At 26.5% G+C, this 25,272-nt stretch overlaps 5 protein-coding genes across 5 annotated transcripts; 3 read left to right on the top strand and 2 right to left on the bottom strand.

Annotated features, from left to right (window-relative positions):
• Positions 1-1,290: 1,290 nt before the first annotated feature.
• LOC132925010 (THAP domain-containing protein 1-like) lies at positions 1,291-3,415 on the top strand. Its single transcript, XM_060989446.1, has 4 exons — positions 1,291-1,311; positions 2,651-2,733; positions 2,843-3,099; positions 3,162-3,415. Exons 1-4 carry the CDS (start codon positions 1,291-1,293, stop codon positions 3,365-3,367), a joined length of 567 nt encoding a protein of 188 aa, XP_060845429.1. The 3' UTR covers positions 3,368-3,415.
• A 6,793-nt stretch (positions 3,416-10,208) lies between these two features.
• On the top strand, positions 10,209-11,455 carry LOC132917940 (uncharacterized). Its single transcript, XM_060978942.1, has 3 exons — positions 10,209-10,383; positions 10,461-10,595; positions 10,990-11,455. The coding sequence occupies exons 1-3, from the start codon at positions 10,363-10,365 to the stop codon at positions 11,302-11,304; spliced, it is 471 nt and encodes a 156-aa protein (XP_060834925.1). The 5' UTR covers positions 10,209-10,362; the 3' UTR covers positions 11,305-11,455.
• A 7,866-nt stretch (positions 11,456-19,321) lies between these two features.
• LOC132924837 (apyrase) lies at positions 19,322-22,283 on the top strand. The gene is made up of 4 exons (XM_060989282.1): positions 19,322-19,559; positions 19,631-20,270; positions 20,842-21,203; positions 21,987-22,283. The coding sequence occupies exons 1-4, from the start codon at positions 19,539-19,541 to the stop codon at positions 22,197-22,199; spliced, it is 1,236 nt and encodes a 411-aa protein (XP_060845265.1). The 5' UTR covers positions 19,322-19,538; the 3' UTR covers positions 22,200-22,283.
• On the bottom strand, positions 22,223-25,024 carry LOC132924855 (COMM domain-containing protein 8-like). Its single transcript, XM_060989298.1, has 2 exons — positions 24,749-25,024; positions 22,223-22,460 (listed from the first exon to the last, which is right to left on the bottom strand). Exons 1-2 carry the CDS (start codon positions 24,788-24,790, stop codon positions 22,278-22,280), a joined length of 225 nt encoding a protein of 74 aa, XP_060845281.1. The 5' UTR covers positions 24,791-25,024; the 3' UTR covers positions 22,223-22,277.
• On the bottom strand, positions 22,519-24,755 carry LOC132924828 (CCA tRNA nucleotidyltransferase 1, mitochondrial). Its single transcript, XM_060989275.1, has one exon. The coding sequence runs from the start codon at positions 24,670-24,672 to the stop codon at positions 23,326-23,328; it is 1,347 nt and encodes a 448-aa protein (XP_060845258.1). The 5' UTR covers positions 24,673-24,755; the 3' UTR covers positions 22,519-23,325.
• Positions 25,025-25,272: the final 248 nt, after the last annotated feature.

Raw genomic sequence — 25,272 nt, 5'->3', positions numbered from 1 at the left:
TAATTATTTTAAAACTGTATAAAATAATATTCATTCGTACGACTGTACGAATGCGTGGAAAAACAAAATAATAAATAATAAAAAATAGGTTATTTTTGATTATTTATATGTACGAGAGACATTAAAGAAATTGATATATTACGTTAATATTTAAAATATTAAACGCGTTGTTTAATTAAGCACTAATTGGCAGGCGAGGCACGACGACGTTGATAACATGCGTGTGTATCGGACGGCTGCCGCAACGGAACTAGTTTGCATTGTAAAATTCTAATATTATACATGCCAATCGTAATTTCAATTTTTGATGGACAGGCTCTATTTATTTTGTTTGTCCCCAGAGATTTGGCCATTCTTAAATTATTTCCTTTCTTACGATAATTCCATGAACGATGACAGAAGAGATGTTTTTTAGTACTACCATCAGACAAATCTCTTTCAGCACTATCGAGTACATACATAGATACGGTTTTTTGTTCCATGTCATGTTTCCATGCTTCAAAATTTGTTGATATATTTAATTCAAATTTAATGAGTCTAAATTATGCCAATTTATTTAGATAAAAATAAAAAAATCAATGTACATACCAGAGATCGTATCAAAAGTGAGTTCCTCCAGCTCAACGTCAGTTTGATGAATTTCAGATAAATGACTTCTCAGTTTCACAAATGAGTACAAACGTTCCTCACATGTATCATAAGAACAAATGATCCTAGTTGATTTTTTTGAAATTCTAGTACCATGAATATTTTGAAGATGTTCAGATAAATATCGTTCTTTTGAATACTTTTTATCACAATATTCACAATTGTAATTTTGAATCTTTGGTGCAACAAGTTCAATACCATGAAACTTTCTGGAGTGAGCATATAAGCTCTTATTCAAACTAAATGTTTTATTGCATTCTTTACACTTTAAATTATTATCCATGATCACTAATTTTTTTCAATCACAATCCATTTATGAATAATAAACTAGTTTATAGTTAACTAATAAACTTCACTATAAATAAATAACCTAACCTAATATTTAAATTTATTATTATTATTACCATGATTTATTTATAGCAGATTTATTTTGGTTTTTTTATATTTTTAGCACAATAACAAAGTCATGAATTTGGATTAAAACATTTAAAATAATTTACATGATATATATATGATATTAGTATATTACATATTTCAAACTTTTCTTGGATGACATATGAGCTGCAAATGGACAATCTTTAATTAAGCATAATTAAAACTAAACTAATATATTTATATTTATGTATATTGTAATAGATTTATATGTTTAATGGCTTAAAACAGGTAAGCATAATATTAATTTATTATTCATAATTATTATTCTAACAGTATCCTAACAGATTTATTTTATTTTAAATTATTTTTAAATACAAGTGAGTTTTATATTGTATCTAAGAACTGTACATTATTTATAACTTCTTAAAATATTCATTGTGTGAATTAAGATATTGTAAGTCCCTTTTATTCAACAACTTAAAATTTTTAATTTTTATGTTTGTAACATAATAACCAATCATATTAAACTATTATTTAAATGTATTAATATGATTGATGTATCTTTTCCATTTGCCTGCCATGATTATTATATTATGTACTAATAAACTGTATAAAAATATTAGTTAATTCAATAATACATTAAATAAATTATGTTTACAGACCACAGTTTACTAAAGTGTAATTAATAGTTTTACACTGGCCATGATCAATAAATCTAAAAATTAACACTTTATTTTAGTATATTATAATAAATAATAATGTATACCTTTTTTAAATTTTGTTTAATAATGCAACTATTTAACTTTACAGGCTACAACTAGAACAAGACTGCCACAGTTCAAAATTAATCTATTTTTAGTAATGTCTACTTTAGAATAGTAAAAAAATAGCTCTATAAAATACAAGAACACCACAATAAATATAATTTTTCATTAAGCTACTAAAATGATGTGTCAGTATTGAATTATAAAATTTGTAGCTTATTTTGAAAGCAAGAGAGCCATATTTACTTTATGACAGTATACTTTTTTAAATTCATCCAATTAATCACTTACATCAAAATTCAAAACTGCCTTATTTCGATTTTGAGTGTTTTTACACTAAATAAAATCTAATTAACATCTAATACGGTAAGGGCAAAACAGGAATATTTAGAGTTTTGCCGGCAGTGCCATATTTATGCAAGGACAAATGGAACAATTGCACTGGATTCACTGAAATGAGGGGCCTTTTAACTTCAGTCATATAAAATTGTCTATTTTTTATCATACCCTGAGAAAACAAAATAGATATTTTGGTGGGTTATAAAGTATAATGGCATTTTTCTGAAAATGACGGCCTAAAGCTGAAACCATATTGGACTTAAAAACATTTAGTTTATTATATAAGTGTAATAAATTTAGGGCTAGGGACTTCTAGGAGTTTGCAAGTTTTTCAATGCATTGTAATTTATTGGCACCTACACCACAAGCATGATTAAAAAAAAAATCTATGTTTTTTATTTATTTTAATGCATATTTAGTGGTTTTTAAAGTAATTATTAAGTAGTATTTACTTTAATTTATCATGCCTATATGAAATAAAGTTTAAAAAAAATATTAAATAAAATAAATTATATATATGATAGCGCCCTGATATATACCCCCACTTTTACGCGGATGCCAACCGCATTCACTGGCGTGAAGCAGGACAAAATATACATTTCTTTCGGTAAGTTATAAATAACCAATTAGTAAGGATATTAAACTCTTAAATAACTAGTCAATGCTCGGAAAAATTATTCTGTACCTATTTTAATTTTATAACTGTATGATCATAGGTTTCCTATTTCTAACAACGAGTTGATTCAAAAATGGATTAGTGCAATAAAAAGAAAAAATTTTGAGGCAAATCAATGGAGTCGGATATGTAGTGTTCATTTTACAGAACAAGACTATCAAGTTAGACCTGGGGCACATAGACTATTATTAAAAGACAATGCAGTTCCATCAGTATTCCCATCATTTCCATCCTACCTTCAAACACCAATTGCAATTCCTAGGAAACCACCTACATTAAAGAACTGTTGTGATAAAGGTATATTGTCATAAATCATGTTAAATTAATTTGTTGACAATTTGTTTTTTTGTATAATACAGATCTAACTGTAAATCAATTAGAAGACAATGTTAATGAATGTGACGACATGTATCGAGTTAGTAATTTTAAGAGCGTGAAAGTACAAACTGACACCTATTATCCAAATGAAAAAATTCTTAAAAATAAAATTAAAATATTACAGCAAAAACTAAGAAGGAAAAATAAAAAAATTGAAAATTTAGAAGACTTATTAAGTAATTTATAAAACAGAGGACTTCTTGAAGATGAACCACAGACTATTATTGCTTCTAATTTTAAAGGTAAGAGTTGAGACTTAGAAGTTAGAACTGATTGCTTGTGCTGCTTTATAGTAATTATTACAAATTCTGTTTTATTGTGCGCTTTCTTAATTTCATAATAGGAATGGTATTAGATTTATTCAAAAACCAATGTAACAATGATAATAAAACTAATAGTAAAAGGTACAGTAAAGAAATGAAAGAATTTGTGTAGTATAGAAGTCTGTGGTCTATGGCCATAGACTTATAATTGAATAGACCGCGAATAGAAAGAGAACTATGAAACCATGATATGTGCGAGTGAGAAAGAACTATAAAAGGTTTTTTCATGGAAAAATAAATAAATTCATGGTAGATAATAGCTGTTTGGGATTTCCCAACATTTTGTGTATTTAAAATTAATAATTATTAAATAATTATTGTGTTACACCATAAACATAATAATATATTATTATCTCTATGTGTTACACACGATGTAGAGAAGAGAAGGTACGGAAGTGTTGAAGATTATCACAACTCATTATTATGAATTAGAACTCGTAATTATCACATAACGCAACTCAAAATTACGCGTTGATACAAGTCGTTATTATGGATTAGAAATTAGAATTCGTAAAATAGAAAAATTTTGGAAATTGGGTTTGTGGGTGCTTTTAAATTTTTGATTTTTTGTAATGGGACACATCTATTACCTTCTCTGATATTCTATAATAAAATATAAATACATGTAGGTACGATGTAAGCTTTACTGTTCACAGAGCGTTTACTTAATTAGAAGAGGATATCTGGATATTAAACAAACCAGAGTCAAAAACCAGCTAGGCCTAAAAATATAGTATAGAATAAATAATAAATATGAAGGAATTACACATTGTAAATTGGGGAATGACCCAGAACGGCCAGAACTGAGAACTATGAACTGAGTACTTAACACCCCCAGCTTATTTTGAACTAAAAATATTTTTTAAAGTGTAATTTTGCGTTTATAAGAACGAGTTTAATAAGTTTGTATTGGTAATGCACAAACGTCATGGGCGTATATACTTACATGCTATATATATATTAGATAATTGGGTTTGTGATGTTAGTACAATATGTATATATATATATATATGTGTGTGTGTGTGTGTGTGTTATCTATTTATAAAATTATAACGCATTTGGATTTTGGAAACGGGACCTAAAAATCATATAAGCTATAAGGCTTGTCAATATTTAATTTATAATTTTTTTTTACAATTTGGTGTTTACTAATTAAATGTTTAGTAAATTTATCCATGGGCATGCGCACGGGGCAAGCCGGTCGAGCCAAGGCTCGACCGGAACTTTTTTAGGGGGCATAATACATTTTCAAATTTATGTAGGTATATATTTAATAATTAATTATAACAATGTGTTCGAGATAATGAAAATATTATTTGTTGTAAATTGTAATAATGAAATAAGATTACAAATATTTGTGTACCACTACAACAATTTTATTAATTTATTCATATAACATATATCATTCTATTTTGTTTATACATAATTTTATTTATATCATTTTATATTAAAATTCAAAAATATATGTCTAGAAATTAGCACATTAATATTGTGTGCCCATTCAACTTGATTCTATTTACACAGTTTGTAATTTACAATTAGAATGTGTATACTAATGTGTTTAAAAAAAAATTAGGGGCACTGTCCAAGTATTAGCTAGGGAATTAATTGTTCCAGGCTCGACCGGAAATTGAAGCTGCGCACGCCTATGGATATATCCCACAACACAATTTGGTCAACAAAAAAGCTATTTTAGTAGTGATGTTTTACAATGTTTTAGAAACTTCATATAAAAGTTTAAAAGTATAGATAGTATTGATATTAAAATTTAAAAACATGACTGGGCCTTTACAAATTAATTGAAGATGCAATAACCATACCAACTTCATCAGCAACACGTGAAAGATCATTTTCGACAATGCGCCGCATTAAGACGATTTGATTACGCACCATGTGTCCATGTATCATGTATATATGGTCACGATTTAAGATACTTATCTAAAATAACTATCTTAAATCATGAGTATGATGCAGAGTAGATTTACTAATCTTTCGTTTTTATAAGAACCCGAAGAACTAACAAATGGGTGAAAAAATGAATATGTATATAATTGATAAGTTTGCAAAAAAATCAAGAAAATTAGATTTAAAATAATTTATTTTTAATATTTGTAATCCTTTTTAGTTTTTCTATATCGGCTATACCTATAATAATATTAAATCATATTATTTTATACAGATTACCTATATACATATTTATAATTATATTTTATGTTTATAAACATAGGTACAATAGACCTATTATTAATAATTAAAATCGTTGTTCGTTGATTTCATATTTTAAAGGAAAGTATATCGGTTATATTGAACAAAAAAAGATTGTTCATTAAAAATTAGATTCACTGCAGAGTAATTTGATTTTTTTTTTAATGTATTAATTTATTACTAGGTACATTACACTTATCACTTTATAACATTTTAGCACATTTTTGGCGAGCAAGAGATAAACTTTTTAATTTTCTCTTAATTGAGTCCCATATAAAATAGTTTTTAATAGTTTTGTTTAAATCCATGGTAAAGTAGTAAGTAAGTAATATGATTGGCGACAATTTGAATCGTTATAAAAACTTTAAAGCACCCACAAACCCCATATCCAAAATTTTTCTATTTTAAGAATTCTAATTTCTAATTCATAATAATGAGTTGTGATAATCCATAATAACGACTTGTGTCAACGCGTAATTTTGAGTTGCGTTATGTGATAATTACGAGTTTTAATTGATAATAATGAGTTGTGATAATCTATAATAATGAAATAAAAAAAAACATAAGGTTGGCCCTTCAACGCTTCCGTAATTTCAACTACATAATATGGTATATTGTATTGTTACTTAATATAATCCTGTGTAGGTAAACCATTATCATAGCTATTATGGTATCAATATTAAATCGACTATAGAAACATCAACCTCTATTTTCTTCTAACTTCTAACTGTCTTTCATTCTAAAGTATCTTATAAATATAAACACATATATATATATATATATATAATTTGTGGCTTAAAGAAGTTCTGGTGGGGGGGCTGAAAATCACCTAAACACCCCTATACTCCAGCCCACGAGAGATCAGTACCGTCACGCGCATGCAGAATGACCAGCAGCGACGGCGCGGAACCTGATTTCCCCCACTATATGCCACAATCGTCGCGTGCATGCGCGAAATCGGACACGTTTTGGTCGAATAGCGGTACTGATCTCTCGTGGGCCGGAGTATAGTTATGCCTATGTACATAGGTAACTATTTCAATATAAATTAATTTGTATTACACATCAATTGGTATAACACTGATTACTGAAGTGTTTAACATGAAGAGAGAGATATAAATTTACAATTTACTTGACAATTTGACTGACAAAAATTTAAAAACACATTTACTAAAATATAATTTCATAAATTATGATCAATTTTGATTCAATAACAGGTAAAAATGCAAAACATCTCAAAAAATACAAAAAAGCACTAAATCCAAAAAATCGCAAAAAATGCAAAATAAAATTTTTTATTTGAGTTCTCCATGTCGTGAAACACATTTTTAATTTACTCTGCTATTTCTAAGCATCTTATAAGAAAAAGAAATATGCAAATGCTATAAAATCCCAACCCTGGTAATAACTAATAAGTCCCTAGGGACTTATAGTAGTTTGCATGTATTTCAAAAATCAGATATATATTATATACTATACGTTTATCTAATACAATAACGCAAAACAACTGATCTATGATTTATTTTAAAAAATTATTTTTTTTATTGCTTAACTTAGAATTTATTTAAATTTTTTTTGGAAAGAGCGGAGTGCGGAAAAATTATTTTGTCCTAAGGCACACATACATTAAATGTGCCACTGTAATTGATAAAAAATGACACCATAATATTAAATGACCTAGACGCTAGACACAATGACCGACACATACAATACTGGCAATACAGCAGAGTGAGTTCCCCGTTTTTTTATTTTATTTGATATTTCAACATATTTGAATACGAATTTATTCTCATAAAGTCATAAATTAAAATATTAAAATGAACTATAAAAACAAGAACGTCTAGAGAGCACATATCAAATATTACCAATTTACCATTATTACATAGAATTATATGACACTTCATCAGTAATTTTTTCTAATTCACTGTTTTACACCCAATATGACGGTTACAAGCCTATAACCAGTACAACCAAATATTTTGTGTCTTCCCACACTTGTCTCAATGTTACATGAATTACATCTTTAAAATTACGTATAAACAGTGGCGTATAAAGAAATTAATTTCAGGAAGGGTTAAAAAAAATGTCCCATTCTTAAATTCCAATTAATTATACAATCTAAATCAATGCCAGTACCAAGTACGTACCAACCATATATTTCATGGGGGGAGAGGGTTTGAACGTCGCTACATATAAATAAATTTGGTTTTAGATAGAATTCACGTGCATTACACTGCAATTTTATATTATTTTGAAATAAATTAACGCAGGTTGAAATTTTTTGTCTAGAAGTAATGCAAATAAAAGTGGTACCTATATAATGATCATTGCGTAAATGCCAAGCTTCAAACTACCACATATCAAGAGAAACTAGACAATTTGCTTATAATTAGTGTTTAAAAGGGAGTTAATGAATCTCTGGTTAATTGAAGTGATTAGATTAGTGCCTAATGGTAGCCCATTGTACCATTTGTACCATCCTTCACCAAAGTCAATGTACAGTGTATATGCAATATTTAAATAAAATAATAATTAAAAATTGAATTGTTTTGTAGTTATATAAATAGTGCAAAAATCATCTATTGATTAGTCTGTATACAATATTTGCATAAAGTATTTAATTATGCCATTGATTATAAATACTTATAATCTCATTAATCAATGGCTATGCTTAAAACGATTGAATACCTATTTGTATTATTTTCAATATATTATTTTGTCACGTTAAGCAGTGACTGATCTATGTATATTTAATCAATCATGTATCTAGATTTGAGAATGTAGAATAATTAATTATTTAATTTAATTTATAGGTACTATAGCTCTTCACAGTTTCACACATCATTGTTTTGAAATAAAACCTCTATGACTATGACTTTGAACTTTGAAAATTATTCATTTTAAATAAGCAACTATGTTAATATCCGTTCTACATTAACGAAACAATTAAAGTGATAGTTCCAAATTACATGCTTTGTATAACATTGCACATATGCACAATTATAATGGAATACATTTGATTATTATATAGGTATTATCTCACCACTCACCACAAACTTTTCACATTTATACCGCTATTTTTAAATTTTCAAATTAAATTCTATAAGAAATTCTTATAATGTATGCATGTTGTAGTTTCTTTCGAACCGTCCAGCCATCCTCAAGGACTACGGGTAAACTCGTTGCCATGTTAACCAAAAAATTGATAAATCGGTTAATAAATATTCATTTCGCTTCTATACTTAAATGTTGTTGATATTTAACAACATTTTTGAACAAAGATATTTTTTTTATGACTTTTTCAATAATATATTTTATAAACCACTATGGTGCCTTTCTAACTTTGACAAAGTTGTGTAAAAATTAAAATCAGCTTATAGTCTTGATATATAAAGTGGGATTAATATTTCAACCATTTTTTTACTTCCCTAATGTTTTCTATTTATTAGAAACATAGAAATCCAACAATGCCGAACACATTATACCTATATACACGAGTATAAAGGGAATCGCCACTGCAAACATCAAAAATGACATTATATACGTTTTATTAAATAATATGTAGATATGTTAAAAATAGAAACGTTTTATAATTAATTTCAAATTTTATACACAGTTAATCGGTAGTTCACAGTCTTATCCTGTCACTTTTATATTGCTGTTCTCGAGCCGTTTGCCATATAGAATTATCCCCGACGGGTTCAGGCTCATACTATAATGACGGTAACAATTAGTGCTGCAGAACGGAGCATTTCTTCGGTACTGGTTATAATGTATTATGGTTTCCCGTCAGAAAGGTAAAGCAGGAATTCTGCCCGTCGATTTTAAGTCCGTAAACTTAGGTATTACCGTATTGTTTGGGGGTTCCGGTCGTTTTATAGATTCCATTCGGCATAAAGATGGCCAAAGATGACTGTGAAAGACTCCTCGAAGTCCTCGGAGATATAATTCATGTACATCATTCCTGGATACTATTTGTCGTAAAATCTAAAAATGATAGCACAAATGGCGCCACTGGGTTAAAATATTAAAAATCGTCGGTAATTTTTCGAAATTAAAATACTTTGCTGAAAAACAAACAATAACGTCGTCAAAACATACGCGTTGTCATGATATGTTATATTTACGTTACCAATCATCGGTCGGAAATATCAATTTATTAAAATACTTAAAAATTTAAAATTTAAAAGCTAAATTGTGTTTTCCTGGACTGTTTTTTTCTCCCAGTCCGCCACTGCTTATATATATTTAAATATATATAATAAAAATATGGTCTTAAAACATACTCCAAAAACTAGAAATTAATTAAATGAATTATAAAATGATTTTTATGGGAAAAATGAACACAAAGTAATAATATTATTTTTATTATTATTATTATAAATTTATAACATATGTGTTATACTATTATGATACTATTTTTCGCATTTCTTTATACTGGCCACTTTGTCAAAAATAATAACGTTGCTATCGTCAATGAAAAGATTAGCTTTATTGTTTATTTCATGAGTATAAAAGACGAATCTTTATAAATTATATGGCATTACCAATCCAATTGTCTACTGCTCTACTGTCAAGCTAGCTGCCAAAACGATCATTTTTCAATCACAACTTTAAACGACGTATACTTAAATATTTAAGTATTTAGTGTTATATGGATTCTTGTATAATAGACGTACGTAAATATTTAATATTTAAGTTTTTCGCGTAAACTATATTATATGACTAATATATAAACGTATTTTTTTGTAGATTGGAGACGATTTTATTGTGAAAAAAAAATCATATTTGAAAATGATAACAAATCAATCGTTCATAATAATTTTATTGGGATTTATAATCATAGCCCAAGCGGGTATATTTTCAATTACAACAAAACGCAATCTAGTAAGTAGATACAATTATTAATTAAATGGCGCTAAGTTCTAGGCGATTAGATTTTGTTTTGTAATCTCACGATAAAATGTTATTTAATTACAATAAATAGTTAATAGCCCATAAGTTTTCATGTGTTTTTTTATAACACTAAAATATAAATGTTAAATTGTTGTAATCATAAATAACTATTAGGTCTGTCAGCAATCATGATTTTATTGTTATTAATGTTATTACAACAAATTTATGATATAAATAGGAATATATTCTTTAAAATCATAGAAAACACAAAAATTAAGGACTTAATACATTAGGGCAAAAATAAACACAGCTAACTGCCTTTCTTATATTGCCATATTTTATTATGCTCTTCCGTATAATAATTTGTAATGTTTTTTTTTTAAAGGAACTGGAAAATAACAAAAAAGAAGCGAGAATGCTCATGAATAAAATAAGAAACCTATCAAATAAAATAGTTGAAGAAGAGGAGACACGTCTCGAACAATCTAACATTACCACACACGAAGTCAAGGCATGGCAGGCGATGTATACAGGTTTATCTAAAGGTTATGGGATACTAGAAAAAATAATGAAAAAAGATGCTGCACCATCAAACTCTATAGCAGGAAATAATACTAACAATTTAAATAACACAAATGGGACAAATAATGGGATTATAAATTATGGGATTATTATAAATTGTAACCACACTAACCAGTGATACCCCCAGATAGCAAGATAACATTTTTTGATCGTTTATATATTATTATTTTTATAATGATTACATTATATAATTATTTGGATTTCATCATATTTTGATTAAATAATATGATATTAATGTTTATATATTGTTGTTTGGCCACCGGTTTGAAATTAAATGAACATTAAAAACAAAATCAGTATATATTGTTATTTTGTTTTATTTTATAAATATAAATATAATATATTATAATATATTAAAATAAATTTTAATATTATATATATGTATGTAATTTTTAATATTTATGTAAAATATTAACATACATATAATATATGCTCAATTAAAGTAGGGAATTATAGCACCCCAATTCTGAAAATAGCACTTACAATTTTGTGGCACTCATTAATAATTAAATTAATTAATACTTATGTATTTATTGTTGATAATATTGTTAAACACATTATTAAACATTTGATTATTTATTGTAGATATAGCTGTTAATAGTGGTGGGAGAAAGTAAAGTTACTCATAATTGTGCACAATCCTTGATTCCAAGATTAGGTAGGTGACTAAAGGGCTTCATCAGCACCCAACATTTTTCTTTTGAAATATGCCTCTACCATATTAATTATTCAAATAATAAATAATTATTGTATTTAAATTAATTCCAATGATTATTTATACCTAATAAAAATATATTGCAGTGTTATTATAGAAAGGAAATAATAAAAACTTAAGACAATACAAATTGTAAATCACTGATCAGTTTATTATATTATATATATAATTAATAAAATAAAAAATATACTTAGTGGTACACTTGACCACAAATATTACAATTTTAAATATTAAGTGTAAAACAAAAATAAAAGCACTTCATTTTTATATAGTAGTTACTTACTACAATAGTTATATAAATAGCTAGATAATTAAAATGATGGTTTATTAGACGGGGTCAGTAGATTTTTCTTCGGCTCCCTAAATTTAGCTCCAGAAATAAATGTCCTTATAGGAGTTTCAATGTCAACAGCATCACTTAATTTGAATTTTTTCATTTGTTTTATTGCATCCGAAAATAATGACATTTAAATGGAAAAAAATGAAATGAACAACCATATAAATATTGATCAATATATATTAAATATATTTATTTATTATTTATTAATTTGATATAAAGATTATATATTAATGTTGTTACTATACTATAATATAATTAGCATAATATATAATACCTCAATGTAATAACATTAATATACATGTTATATAGCAATATCAATGTGGAAACAAATTTTGATAAATACTCAGTTAATCATTTCAATTATTTGGCCTAGCATATAATAGTAGCACAGTGAATTAATACTGCAAGAAAGTTATAGAATTATATATATCAATAGGTGAACACAATAAAGACAAGTTACATATTTACAATTTTATAAATCTTGATTCATTAATTTTAATTGAAATATTCAGTAGTATTTAAATGTACTCTATACGACTTTAACTAGAATACTATTTTACATTTTTAATATTGTTGTTCAACATCTCATCATATAAGGACAACCACTCACCACTGCTATAATATGTTATAGTTATTTGTTTAATACATTTTGATAAAGACACAAGTCAATTTACTATAGTAATTTAGTTTTTTAATATTGACAAAATACAAAATTAATTGTAATATGATATTATTAGCTAATAACTTTTTTTTATAAAATAAATGTTTATTCATTTTTGTAAACGTTTATTTAAACTAGAGAAAGAATAGTTTGAAATTTAATTTTAAGATGAATGAATAATTGGTAATACAATTAAGTCATTATTATTAGATGGTAAAAGAATCATTTTTTTTTAATATCTTTAATATTAAACTTATGAAGATTATTAGATAAATTTTTAACAACATAAATATCTAATTCGCTAGATTTTATAGGTTTGATAAATAACTCATTTTTTTAATCAAATATTTTACAAATAAGGATCACTTCTTCTGAATGATGTTGAAAACTTTTACTATTTTTTTTTCTCGAGTCAAGAAGTATGAATCTCTTTCTAGATGTGTTTTAATAGTCATGCTTTTTAATATCAATGTGGTAAACTGTTTTCCTTTTATTGAACCTGATAATGTAGGACCATGGGTATGAAGTCCAGAAAAATAAGGAGCACAATTTTTAGGTTTAATGTTAGACTTTAGTAAACAAATTTCTCTATATCTTTTGATAATTTGTTCCAAAGGTTTATGTGGTTTTCTTAGCATTCTCTTTAAGGAACCCATGTAATTTTCAAAGGGGAAAGCTGAACAATTATCTAATGGCCCGAATTTTTCATAATCATCACCTAAGTGTGTTAATCCATGAATGTTATGCGAAATGAGGTAACGGCCATAAATTATCTCGAAATCTTTCACAAAACTGTCTAATAATTTACGTGCAACATCTATGTACTTCAAATAATCAGGACTTAATAAAATAATCATTGAAATACTTAAATTAAAAAAATGATTCCAGTGTTGATCTTTTAATGATGGTTTAGTGACTATTATACCATAATATAGTAAGAACATACGAAATTCTGTTGCTTTCCACCTATTTATTTCATCTAGATTCCTAGGTTTTCTAGCAAATTCACAAGGCATTTTGTTTTTAATAATTTGAATGTAACTAGATATTTCTTTTATCTTCCAAGATGGATAACGAACTTCAAGAGGCCCTTTCATCCATAATAGTATTAGTTTCCGAACACTTCCTAGACATACCAAGTGCATATAATCAAGACAGAATCCAGTCGTTATATTAAAATTGTCAAAGTTGCTAAAATAGAGACATTTCCAATATGATATTCCTCTTGAGTTTGCAAAACATAATTATCATGAGTTCGCTTGGGTGGACAGTTAGACGGCAAAGTGTATGGAAAACAAATTCTATTTGATAAATATTGTCCTTCTTGCTCACACCTAGAGCAAGAAAAAAAACCTGAATGTCCTTTAGTTTTTAAAATAAAAGATTTTGCAGGCGCATCACAACAAAAAGCATCTATAGAAAAATTATACTTTTTATTATTTATATAAATACCACTTTCACTTAATATTTTTGCCTCATCTACAAACTCTTTCAGGAAATCATTACTATCAATGGGTTTTACTTGCCCACAATAAATCCCAATTGGAAACACTTGATTGTTATTTGGTCGGATATACGCAAGAACAGGCCAAAATTGTTCAGGACTACTTTTAAAAATTGGTAATCCATCTATTCCAACAACAATCTGAATCATATCATAATCAAAACAATCAGGGATATTTTGTTTAATTCCATTCAATATACCAAAATGGTGATATTTTCCAGGTTCCACAGCACGACAATTTGAAGTGAATTTGTTTGTACTTAATATAGTTCGTGAATCAATAGGCAAAGTTTCAAAACATTTATGATGTTTTAATAATTTTAATAATGCATTAAGTGCATTTTGAGAAATGTTAAATGAAACTGCCCACTGAGCAATTAAAGAACTAAATAATGATAATAATATTTCTTATTAATAATAAGTTACATCTTCATTATCTGTGTTATCTTCATTAGAAGACAAAGCTGACGATGAAAAGTGATCCAATTCTTTAAAATATTCATTTGCATTTGTGATTACAGTATTTGCTAAGACAGAATCAATGGCTGTAGTTGAGGGAGTTGATACATCATTAATAGTAATAAGAGTATTATTTGATTTTGGAAAACTAGGTTCAAAAACTAAATTTGATGTTGATTTTTTTTTAACATTAATTAATTCCATAGGTATTTCTACCTCCTCTTGCACCCTTCTTCTTTTTGACCGGTCACTTAGGCAATACTTTTTTTTGTAAGACATCCTAACCTACACAATTAATGAAAGTAAATCAAAATAAGTACCTACTATTACTACTATTGAATGGGCCACATCATAAATATCAAAATTAATTATTATAAATTATAATATACTTTTCAATCTTTAATCTCAATCTACTACATTTTGGTCATACAGGTTTAAAAATAAAATAGAAAATAATATTATTAATATTCATATTATAATTATATAATACATTGTACTATACTTTTCAAGTAGATTAATATATATTATTCTCATTTATATTATAGACACCTAATCTACCCAAGAATTATATAAAAATAAATTATTGTATATACAGGATACAGGAAGGTATCTTATTCAATATGATATAGCTTACATGCATAGTTAATAATATAAAATAATACAAAATACACAGTTATATATTAATATATAAACTTTATATAATATATAACTATGTATTTTGTAGTCCTTTTTATTTAATAGTCACCAAAATTATACTGTATTAACATAATAATATATTAGATACTTCTAATTAATGTAAAATTGAATACAAATTTAAGTATGTACTATTTAGGTGATTCTGTGAGAATTTATGTGCTACCAATTTACAATAATAATATATATAAGCAATGCAAATGAAATATTTAAACATACCTATTATTAGGTAAATGTTATAAATTATAATATATTATAATATTTATACATAATGTGCTGTTTAGTAAATTAATGTATACATTAGGATAGGTATATACTTTACTATAATTTTATGTATATTGAATATTAAAATAAAGTAAGTAGGTACCTACATATTAACATATTTATTTATTGATGATTAATATTAGATATAGTTATGGTGACCAGACATACTCCTTTTCGTAGGACAGTACTCTTTTTTGACGTGGGTCCTAGCGTCTTTAACAATAGTGTTAAGCACATTGTACTCTTTTTTTAAAATAATTATGGGCTAATACATGTTTATGTGTTTTTACTGTTTTTTATAATTTGATTATTAATTTATATTTTATGGTTTGACCTAAAGCATTCTTATTGGTTGGTAGCACAATTTAAGATATACTAAATCGTATAGGTATACTTAAGTTTTACACTTAGTATTTTTACCTTTAAAAAATAATCTACACTTTAGTTTAAGTTTGCTATAAATCAAAGTATTTTCATCATAAAGACACACACTAAATGAGTTGAAATTATAATTTCAAATAATTGGTTTTTATAATTGATAATAATAATAAAATAAATAGAGTAATCAGATGAAAAAAAAAAAAATTTTTATAGAAGGAGATGACCTATGGAAATATGGGTACAACGGGTAGAATAGTATACGCATTGGGCAATTACGACAGAGAAGGAGCTAAGTTTTAAAATGTACTTTTTTTTAAATGATTATACCTATCTGGTCATCATAGATATAGTGCGTGTTGCAATTAGCCATTAAGTAGTTATAACAGTGTAGTGTGTACTAATCAATTTATTTTAGTACTTACTAAATTACAATACATTTTATTTAAATATACATATCATAAAATTAAAAATTTTAGATAATCAAATAAAATTACTTACCAAGCAAACGAACCAACAAACCACAAACGAATAAACGAAAATACGAAATCCGAACAATATGTTAGGCAACGGTACGTTCAACCGACAAACGCGCAAATGAAAAAATGGCAGAGACGCAGAGTCGCACTATAGTCGCAGTCACTATAATAAATAATAATCATAGACTTATAGAAAACTTCTATAAGTCTATGCTTATAAGGCTGTTTAATAAAACTATTAGAAATATTAACAGTCTTCTGCGAATGACGACGATTGTCGTTTGCCACGGATGATAAATATTGTAATAATGTGATAGAATATAGATCATACGAGTATGTTTTTTTTGATAGAACTTTGTGATATTATAGGATTTATTTTTATATTTCAGCTGTCTTGCATATGAAACGTTTGGTATTTAATTAATTTCATACGTAAAATCATAATAATTGTATATCCTGCTTTTTTTTAAATTATAAATTTATTATTTCAATAGTTGTTTGGTTAAATTTCTCACTAAAAAATAAGACCATCTTCGACCAGTATAATTTTACATTGTACATTTTTGTATACAATGCTTATACATTGAAAATTGAATTCAAATTGTACAAATTCGTTATTGTGACATACTTAACCTAGTCTATATGTAGTCATATACTATAGTAGCTAAACAGTATACAGCAGTTTACGGTTTGGTTGAACTAAATGATAATAATTTTATAATTTTAATAATATTTAAAAGTTTAATCATTAAATTAATATTATATATAATACTAAATAGTTAATAGATTATGATCTACGTATAATAAAGAAGGACTTACAAAATCAATAAAATTAATTTCTAAATATACAAGCAGAAAAACAGTTATTCACATTCGACTCGTTATACACATACTATTTTTTACTTATTTTAAAATTAATCGATACGTTCTAATAAATATACTCAGATAATTTGCGATATTAATATATATATATATATATAATAAATGCATCTATTTATGGTATTATGGTATGTTTATTTTATCCTATAAGTATATAGTGAAAATATTTTGAAAATTAAAATATATATAAGAAATGCAAACATTAACATTTGGTAAAATTTTCAAATTGCAATTATTCGTTTTTAAATTACCACAAAAAAACAAAAATCGGTTGAGGAGAAATAATTATCACAGAAATATGAAATGAATATCCAATGTCATATAAAAATTCAAAATTCAGACAAATATAAAATATCAATGTGTTTTTTCAGAAAATTTTTATTTTTGTAAGGGATTAAAAAAAGTTATATTAGTCGGGTACTCGACCGGTTAAAAATGAAAGATATGCTATTTATACAATTAATATAAATATAAATTATTATTCTATAAAATGGGTCTGGTAATATGATTATTATGTATTTTGGAGCTCACGTATTTTATGCTTCGCGCGTTCGGGAATAAAATATGTATTTATTATATGTATAAAAAAGTAAATTAAATCTCCAAAATTATAAAAAATCAAACTCACGTATACAACGATTTTTTTTTGTGAAATTTAGTTGTGTCATATTTAATGTCCAAACGTTCAGTATAACCACATTGCCGACCCAGGAACAGTTTTCCTCGTCCGTCTTTACCGCGTTTCAAATTGAAGACAATATGGAGATATTTCATGAAAATAAGCTGAACATTAATATGATAGATCCATATAGACTGTATACTGTATTATTATATGATATAATATTATTATTAGCCAGACATTTAAACATTTAATCAACAACGAATAACTAATTTATTTCAAAAACAAATCGCATATATTATATCTTATAGTATATTTTAATATTGATTCATGTATTTTTACTAGCATGTATTTTTACTAGATCGGACCGATCGGTATTGATAGGTTATATAGGTCAATATACATTTCAAAATGTATAATGAAAAAAAATGTCGTTTTGATAATAGAATAAAATTATTTCGATTAGACATTATATAATAAATTATGTGTTGCTCTGCGTATAAATTTAATCAAATTGTCTACACAATGCGCCGGACAAGCCGAGTAATGCGATACACATAATGTATTATTATTAAATTTATATTTAATTACCGCGTGCACTCCAGAATTATTTTTATCTTGTGTAGAATTTTCCTATCTTTATTAATTTGTAGGTTAAATAGGTTCGCCACCTTCCGAAACATGGTCAAAAAAATTAAAATTCACGCCTGGATAACCGATTTACGTTAGACGGCGGTCGTACGAATAGTAATCACCTGGGAATTCGGTCGCCTATCTATAATATAGTAATTATTAATAGTATGCGATTGTCAAGTGCTCTTATGAACTATAAATTATAATCATTGTCATTATGCTATCTTGTGGTTGGATTGCATTATAAACGTTTGGCGCCTTGTATACATTGAGAAGCAACCGAGTACACGAGTAGACGAGAGTACACGATGTTTATTATCTCTAGCCGTTTGAAAAATAGTCACCCAACTTCACACACATGTATATTATATATGTATTATATTCACAAGATCAAAATCATAGACCTTATACTAATAAGGTCTATGATCAAAATATAAATTGTGCTTATCATGAGTTCAATGATATCAATGCACAGTAAATATTATTATCAATGTATCAAAGTACTCCGTGGTCCAATGATAAAATATGTAAATAAAATTGTTTTACCTGCGGTTTTTAATACTTCTATTTCTATAGCTTAATATTTTATTTATTATTTAAGTCATTCTTTTTATATTAATGGCATTAATTATTCAGTTTTCAGTTAAATTGAAACTGTTTGTATCATGACGTCTGTAATTACTGTGTGACCAATGTCGAATTTTTACACTATATGGTTATAGCTCATTATGAGTACAGACCATAATCATGTAAGTATTTATAAATGTATAATAGTCATATTATATTGTAAAATATTAAAGGTCTTGTTATCATTTTTCAGATAGCTCTCAATTTATATAATGTAAAAAATTCAGATCACAGCTCAAACATGTTGAAAGAGCTTCGTCAAAGCTTAAGTTCTTCTCAAGCATACCGCATTTCGAATTCTACTATTCGTTTTCAAACACACTTTGTTATTTTTGTCTCATTAATTGGTGTTTTGTTCTTAATTGTATTGTATAATATTGCATACACAGCTCCAAAACTTGTCAGTTATGGTCTTAATCATCCACACGATAAATTTATGTACAAATTAATTAAATCAAAGTACCCATTGACTGATCCAGTTTCTATTGACAATGTGGGTATAAAATTCCGTATTGCTATTATTAGTGATTTAGACAAAGCATCTAAAAGCCAGACTGAAAAAAATATGTGGTACAGCTATTATAAAAAAGGATTCCTCATTTTTTATAAGAATAATAGCTCAATAGAAATTGTATGGGACCTTGAAGAACCTAAAATACTAAAATCATCTATATCCATGGGAGGTCGTGGAATGGAACTTTCAGAACTGGTTACGTTTAATGGAAAAATATATTCATTTGATGATCGGACTGGAATAGTTTATAGTATTAATGAAGACGACACTGTTTTACCTTGGATAATACTCATGGATGGAAATGGAACTGATTTTAAAGGTATGGGTTTTACCACAAAATTTAATTAATAATTAAATTTATTCCATGGTTTTACATTCATTAAATTATTTAATTTGATTTATTTTAAATCATATATTGTATAGCTTGATAGACTTTTATAAGTATTTATAATAAATTGATGATAAATTAAATAGTGATAGATGATAATAGAAATGTGTGCAAATTTTGGTAGTCATGATAATAGCTGTAGTCTCATATAACAGGGAAATACCAGAAATCATTTTGTATGTACTTAAAAATAATAAAAAGTCAAAATTTAACAGGTACCTACCGTAAAAAAATAGGCAATACATGGTTATTAATTTTATTAGAATAATCTAATATAGATATAATTAATGTTTTTTTCATTTTTTCAAATTTAAGTATGTGTTATTCAGATGACTATTAAATTTATAATGTTTATTAATTATTAGTACACAGTTATTTTATTTTATTTCACGAATTGAATACCTATTTTATATAAAGTAAAGTAAATATGAAGTAAATTATGATTATTTATTATTATAAATAAATAATATTGGGTGACACTAATTACTTAAATGATTTTCAGGATATAAGAGTGAATGGGCAACTATACATAATTCAGATTTATATGTTGGAAGTATGGGTAAAGAATGGACATCATCTTCGGGAAAATTTCTTAATAATAATCCCATGTGGATAAAAATTATTAATAAATCTGGCCATGTAACTCATGTCAACTGGACAGACAACTATATTAAGATTCGAAAAGCAGTCAATATTAATTTCCCTGGATACATGATACATGAATCATGTGCATGGAGTGAAATACATAAACGATGGTTCTTCTTACCACGAAGGAGTTCATCAAAACAGTATAATGATAATGAAGATGAGTACATGGCTACAAATATGTTAATATCAGCAAATAATAATTTTAATGATATTAAGGTAATATACTGCTTGTCCACTAAAACGAGGAACACTATAATTTATTACCTTAAGGGTACTGTGCTGATTTTTTTAAATAGTCTACTATTATATCAATTTAAAAATTATATTTTAGTTTCCACTTAAGTTACATTTTTACTAATATACTACTTGATACCTATTTATATTAACAAAAACAACTTCATAAGCAAAGTAGAATTGTTGAATTATGATAATAGTTTTTTTTTTTTTTATCTGAAAGTAGACTTTCTATAGTCTGTATTGAATTTCAATTTTTTATTTAATTTAATAATGGTATAATTTATTAAAAAACAACTTAAAATTGTTTTTTTTTTTTTTTTTAAACATACTATTAAGTTTTAGTTTAAAATATTGATAAACAGAGTTCAATTTTGGGTAAAGAGATTATTTCTTTCCATTTATTAAAAAAAAATATCAAATTCGGTGGTTTCTACAGAACAGGAGGATTGGGAGTGTATTTTTGAGGACAAAATAATAATTTCATTATTAGTATAGATCATTGAGTTTCTAATTTAAAAAAAATTAGTCGTGTTGCAAGTGTTAAAAATACTGTACGAATTAAAATTATTGTGTTTAGATATATTTATATCCCAGAAGTAAAGTTCTATGTTCAATAAATTAACTTAAAAATAGGCACAAGAAATAAAGAAATAAAATAATTGGTAGTTATTATAGTGTTCTCTGCTTGTGTGGACACATATTTTTCAATGGCAATATTAAATTTAAGTATTTTAATTTTAATTTAATTTGATATGTTTATAGGTGGTACACATAGGTAAAATAGTACCTACTCATGGATATTCTAGTTTTAAATTTCTACCTGGTATGAATGATAGAATTATTGTAGCACTTAAATCTGAAGAAGTTGGTTCAAAAACTGCTAGTTATATTACAGCATTTAATATTGATGGAACAATTATACTGCCAGAAATTAAAGTAGCTGATCTTAAATATGAAGGAATAGAATTTATATGACTCAAAATATCAAAATGTTGTGATTTTAATTATATAAACAATGTATTTATTATATTAAAGTGTATTATACAATGTTACCTATAAGGACTGTTTGAGTTTTTCTATAAATAATGAAAGTTCTTCTTGAGAAAATTCCAAAAATACATTTTTGGATACTTTTGGATTTTCTGTGTTATTTGACCTGGGGCCATCCTTCAAATGCAATATAACTTGAAGTAATGGTTCTTCCAATGTACTTAATGAACTGCTGCCCATAACATACTAAAAATGTAGAAAAAATAATAATTTCAGGTATGGTTAAACTACAGTTGACATAATATAAATATAAAACAACATTTATTTTATTCACTGAAGATAATTTTTACAAATATGTTATATGATAATCAAATCTCTTTAATACAAGTACAGCAATGTGTTGAGTATTTATGAAGATACTATATATTATGTATATTTCTTTAAACATTTTAATTGGATTGAAAAAAGTGGATAGATATCAACATAATAGTCACAGTTTAATTTGAAAATGTGGGGATGCTCAAGTAGTGGACAACTTAAATCAAGGCATGAAGTAGTATTTATACATACACAATATAAATTAAAATTAGTAAAAACTTTGTGTATGATTTAAATAATCTAGGTAGACTACAAGAATACACAGTACTAACTCCTTCACGACAATATCACTGATATCATATTTAAACCTAAGTAAATACAGGTATATTAATATATACAATAAACACGACAACTAAATGAAGAATGAAGAAAATTAAAATATAATTTAAGTTTGGATTTTTAGGTATGCCAATAATAGTTTAATACATTTTTAAATATCACATGTTAATTTAATTTTTAAGTTGAATCAACTTTGGTATGTAACACTAAGTTACAAATACTTCATAAAATCCAAAATTTGATTAACAATTATTTAATTTTAATTTGTAAACAATTAATTTCATATACCATGATTTTATTCACGATTAGTAAATATTTACATTTTTTGTTGTTATATCAATTAAATTATTTTATTTTAACTGAGAAATATTTATTCTGTATAGTATATAACACTATAGTTGTACAAGAAAAATAATTATCAATTCAAAAACAAGTAATCTACAAAAAAATTATTTCATTTCAATTCATCTTCAGCTCTAGGTATCAAATTTAGCAACTCTTCGATATCGGTTTGGAAATCATCATCTGCCCAGTATTCAATAAGTTTCTTCAAAATTATTCCAATTTTCTTCCCATCTTTCACCCCATGACTTTTAATCATATTTCCTGTAATAGGAAACTTTAACGGTGTCCATTTTTCGAATTCTTCAAGAATGGTTCTGTCATTATTGTACATTAATAACTGTTCAATATACTCTTTCATAACTCCTTGTTTGGTTGGGTTTTGTATAATTTTTATTTTATTCATTTTAATAGTGTCTGGTGTCCATTTTTCATCTCTACTTTCTACTATGAATAATCCCAAGTCCCTGTCAAACACTCGAAACTTTAAACGATTGTTAAGATCAATCATATCTTGTTTATCTTTTAAGAATGATACCAACATAGTAATTGGTTGTAATTTTAAGCCTTTGCTTCGATTAATAACTTTATCAAACTCGTCTATATTGGGTTGTTCAGGAAGACCAATATATGGACTTAGCCCTAAATTTAGAATAGTCTTCATTATATCAGGTCCATAGTTTCCTTCTAAAATTTTATGAAGTTCTGACCAAATCCGTTCACCAGATATTTTTTTGAGTCCATTGCCATTTTGTTTTATTGCTTCAAGTATATATTCGTCGTGAAGGTTAGGTGCAGTAGCCAAACAGCCATAAAATCTGAAGTATCGTAAAATTCTCAAATAATCCTCAGTGATGCGTAATTTAGGATCACCTACAAATCTTATTTGACGCTTCTTTAAATCTTCATATCCATTAAAATAATCATATACAGTGCCATCCATTCCTAAGAACATGGAGTTAACTGTTAAATCTCTCCGTCCCGCATCTAGTGACCAATCTTTGGTGTATTCAACATCAGCATGTCTGCCATCAGTAACAACATCAATTCTTAGCGTAGTAAGTTCAAAATTAACACCATCAACATGAGAAGTTACTGTTCCGTGTTTTAAACCACCTTTATTAACTACTCTAATGTTTTCTTTCGCCATCATTTCAATCATTTCGTCAGGGGTAGCTGTAGTGGCAAAATCTAGATCAGTAGGCGTTTTGTCTAACAATATATCGCGTACTGCACCTCCACAAAGTCTGATTTCGTATTTATACTTGTCAAAAACTTGTAATACTGTGGTAAGTTGCGGAGAGAATATAAAACCGTATTGTGAGTTTTCAAGTTTCATAATTTCTGGTGTTGGTCGAGGTTTAAGATTATAATTAATAACTGGATTTACAAAACTCAGAAAACGAGAAGGATATGGTCGGTATGGACGTAGTGAAAATAGTTGAAACAAATACTTCATATTATGAGACAACACATAAAAAGATCAACTTCCATTATAAAATAGTAAAATAAACAACTATATTTCAGTGATTTACCTTTAATTTCCAGTCAAAATCTACTAAATGTTTATCCATCATTTGAATTTGTTTTAGAATTATTACAAGATTGCGACCTATTGGACATTCGGACAAATTGAAAACTGTTTTGTTTTTTAAATATTATCAACAATTGTCAATTATTATAAAATATAAATTGTACAATATTTTCAAGGAAGAAATTGGAGTGTATCGATACGTATCGGTTGAATAACATACAATTCATGGGTGGTTTACGAACGAAACGTACCAATACAGCAATCGGTATCAGACATGTTTGATTTGTTTCAATCGCGGTCTTCTAAGACCGTGGCTTCAATTATTGAATCATAATATGGTAATAGTTACAAAGTGATGTAACTACATATCCATGGTTTTGATTTCGAATTTTTCACGTTAAAAATTGTATTTTTATGATAATTTGGATATTTTGATTTGAGTTTTTAGTAACAGTCAGCACTGGTTCGGATTTAGAGGTTATGATGGTACATTTTAATCGATGTTTAACAATTTTATATGAGTAA

Source organism: Rhopalosiphum padi, chromosome 1 (assembly GCF_020882245.1).
Source record: "Rhopalosiphum padi isolate XX-2018 chromosome 1, ASM2088224v1, whole genome shotgun sequence".
NCBI lineage: Eukaryota > Metazoa > Arthropoda > Insecta > Hemiptera > Aphididae > Rhopalosiphum > Rhopalosiphum padi.
This window is presented reverse-complemented; position numbering and strand designations above follow the sequence as displayed.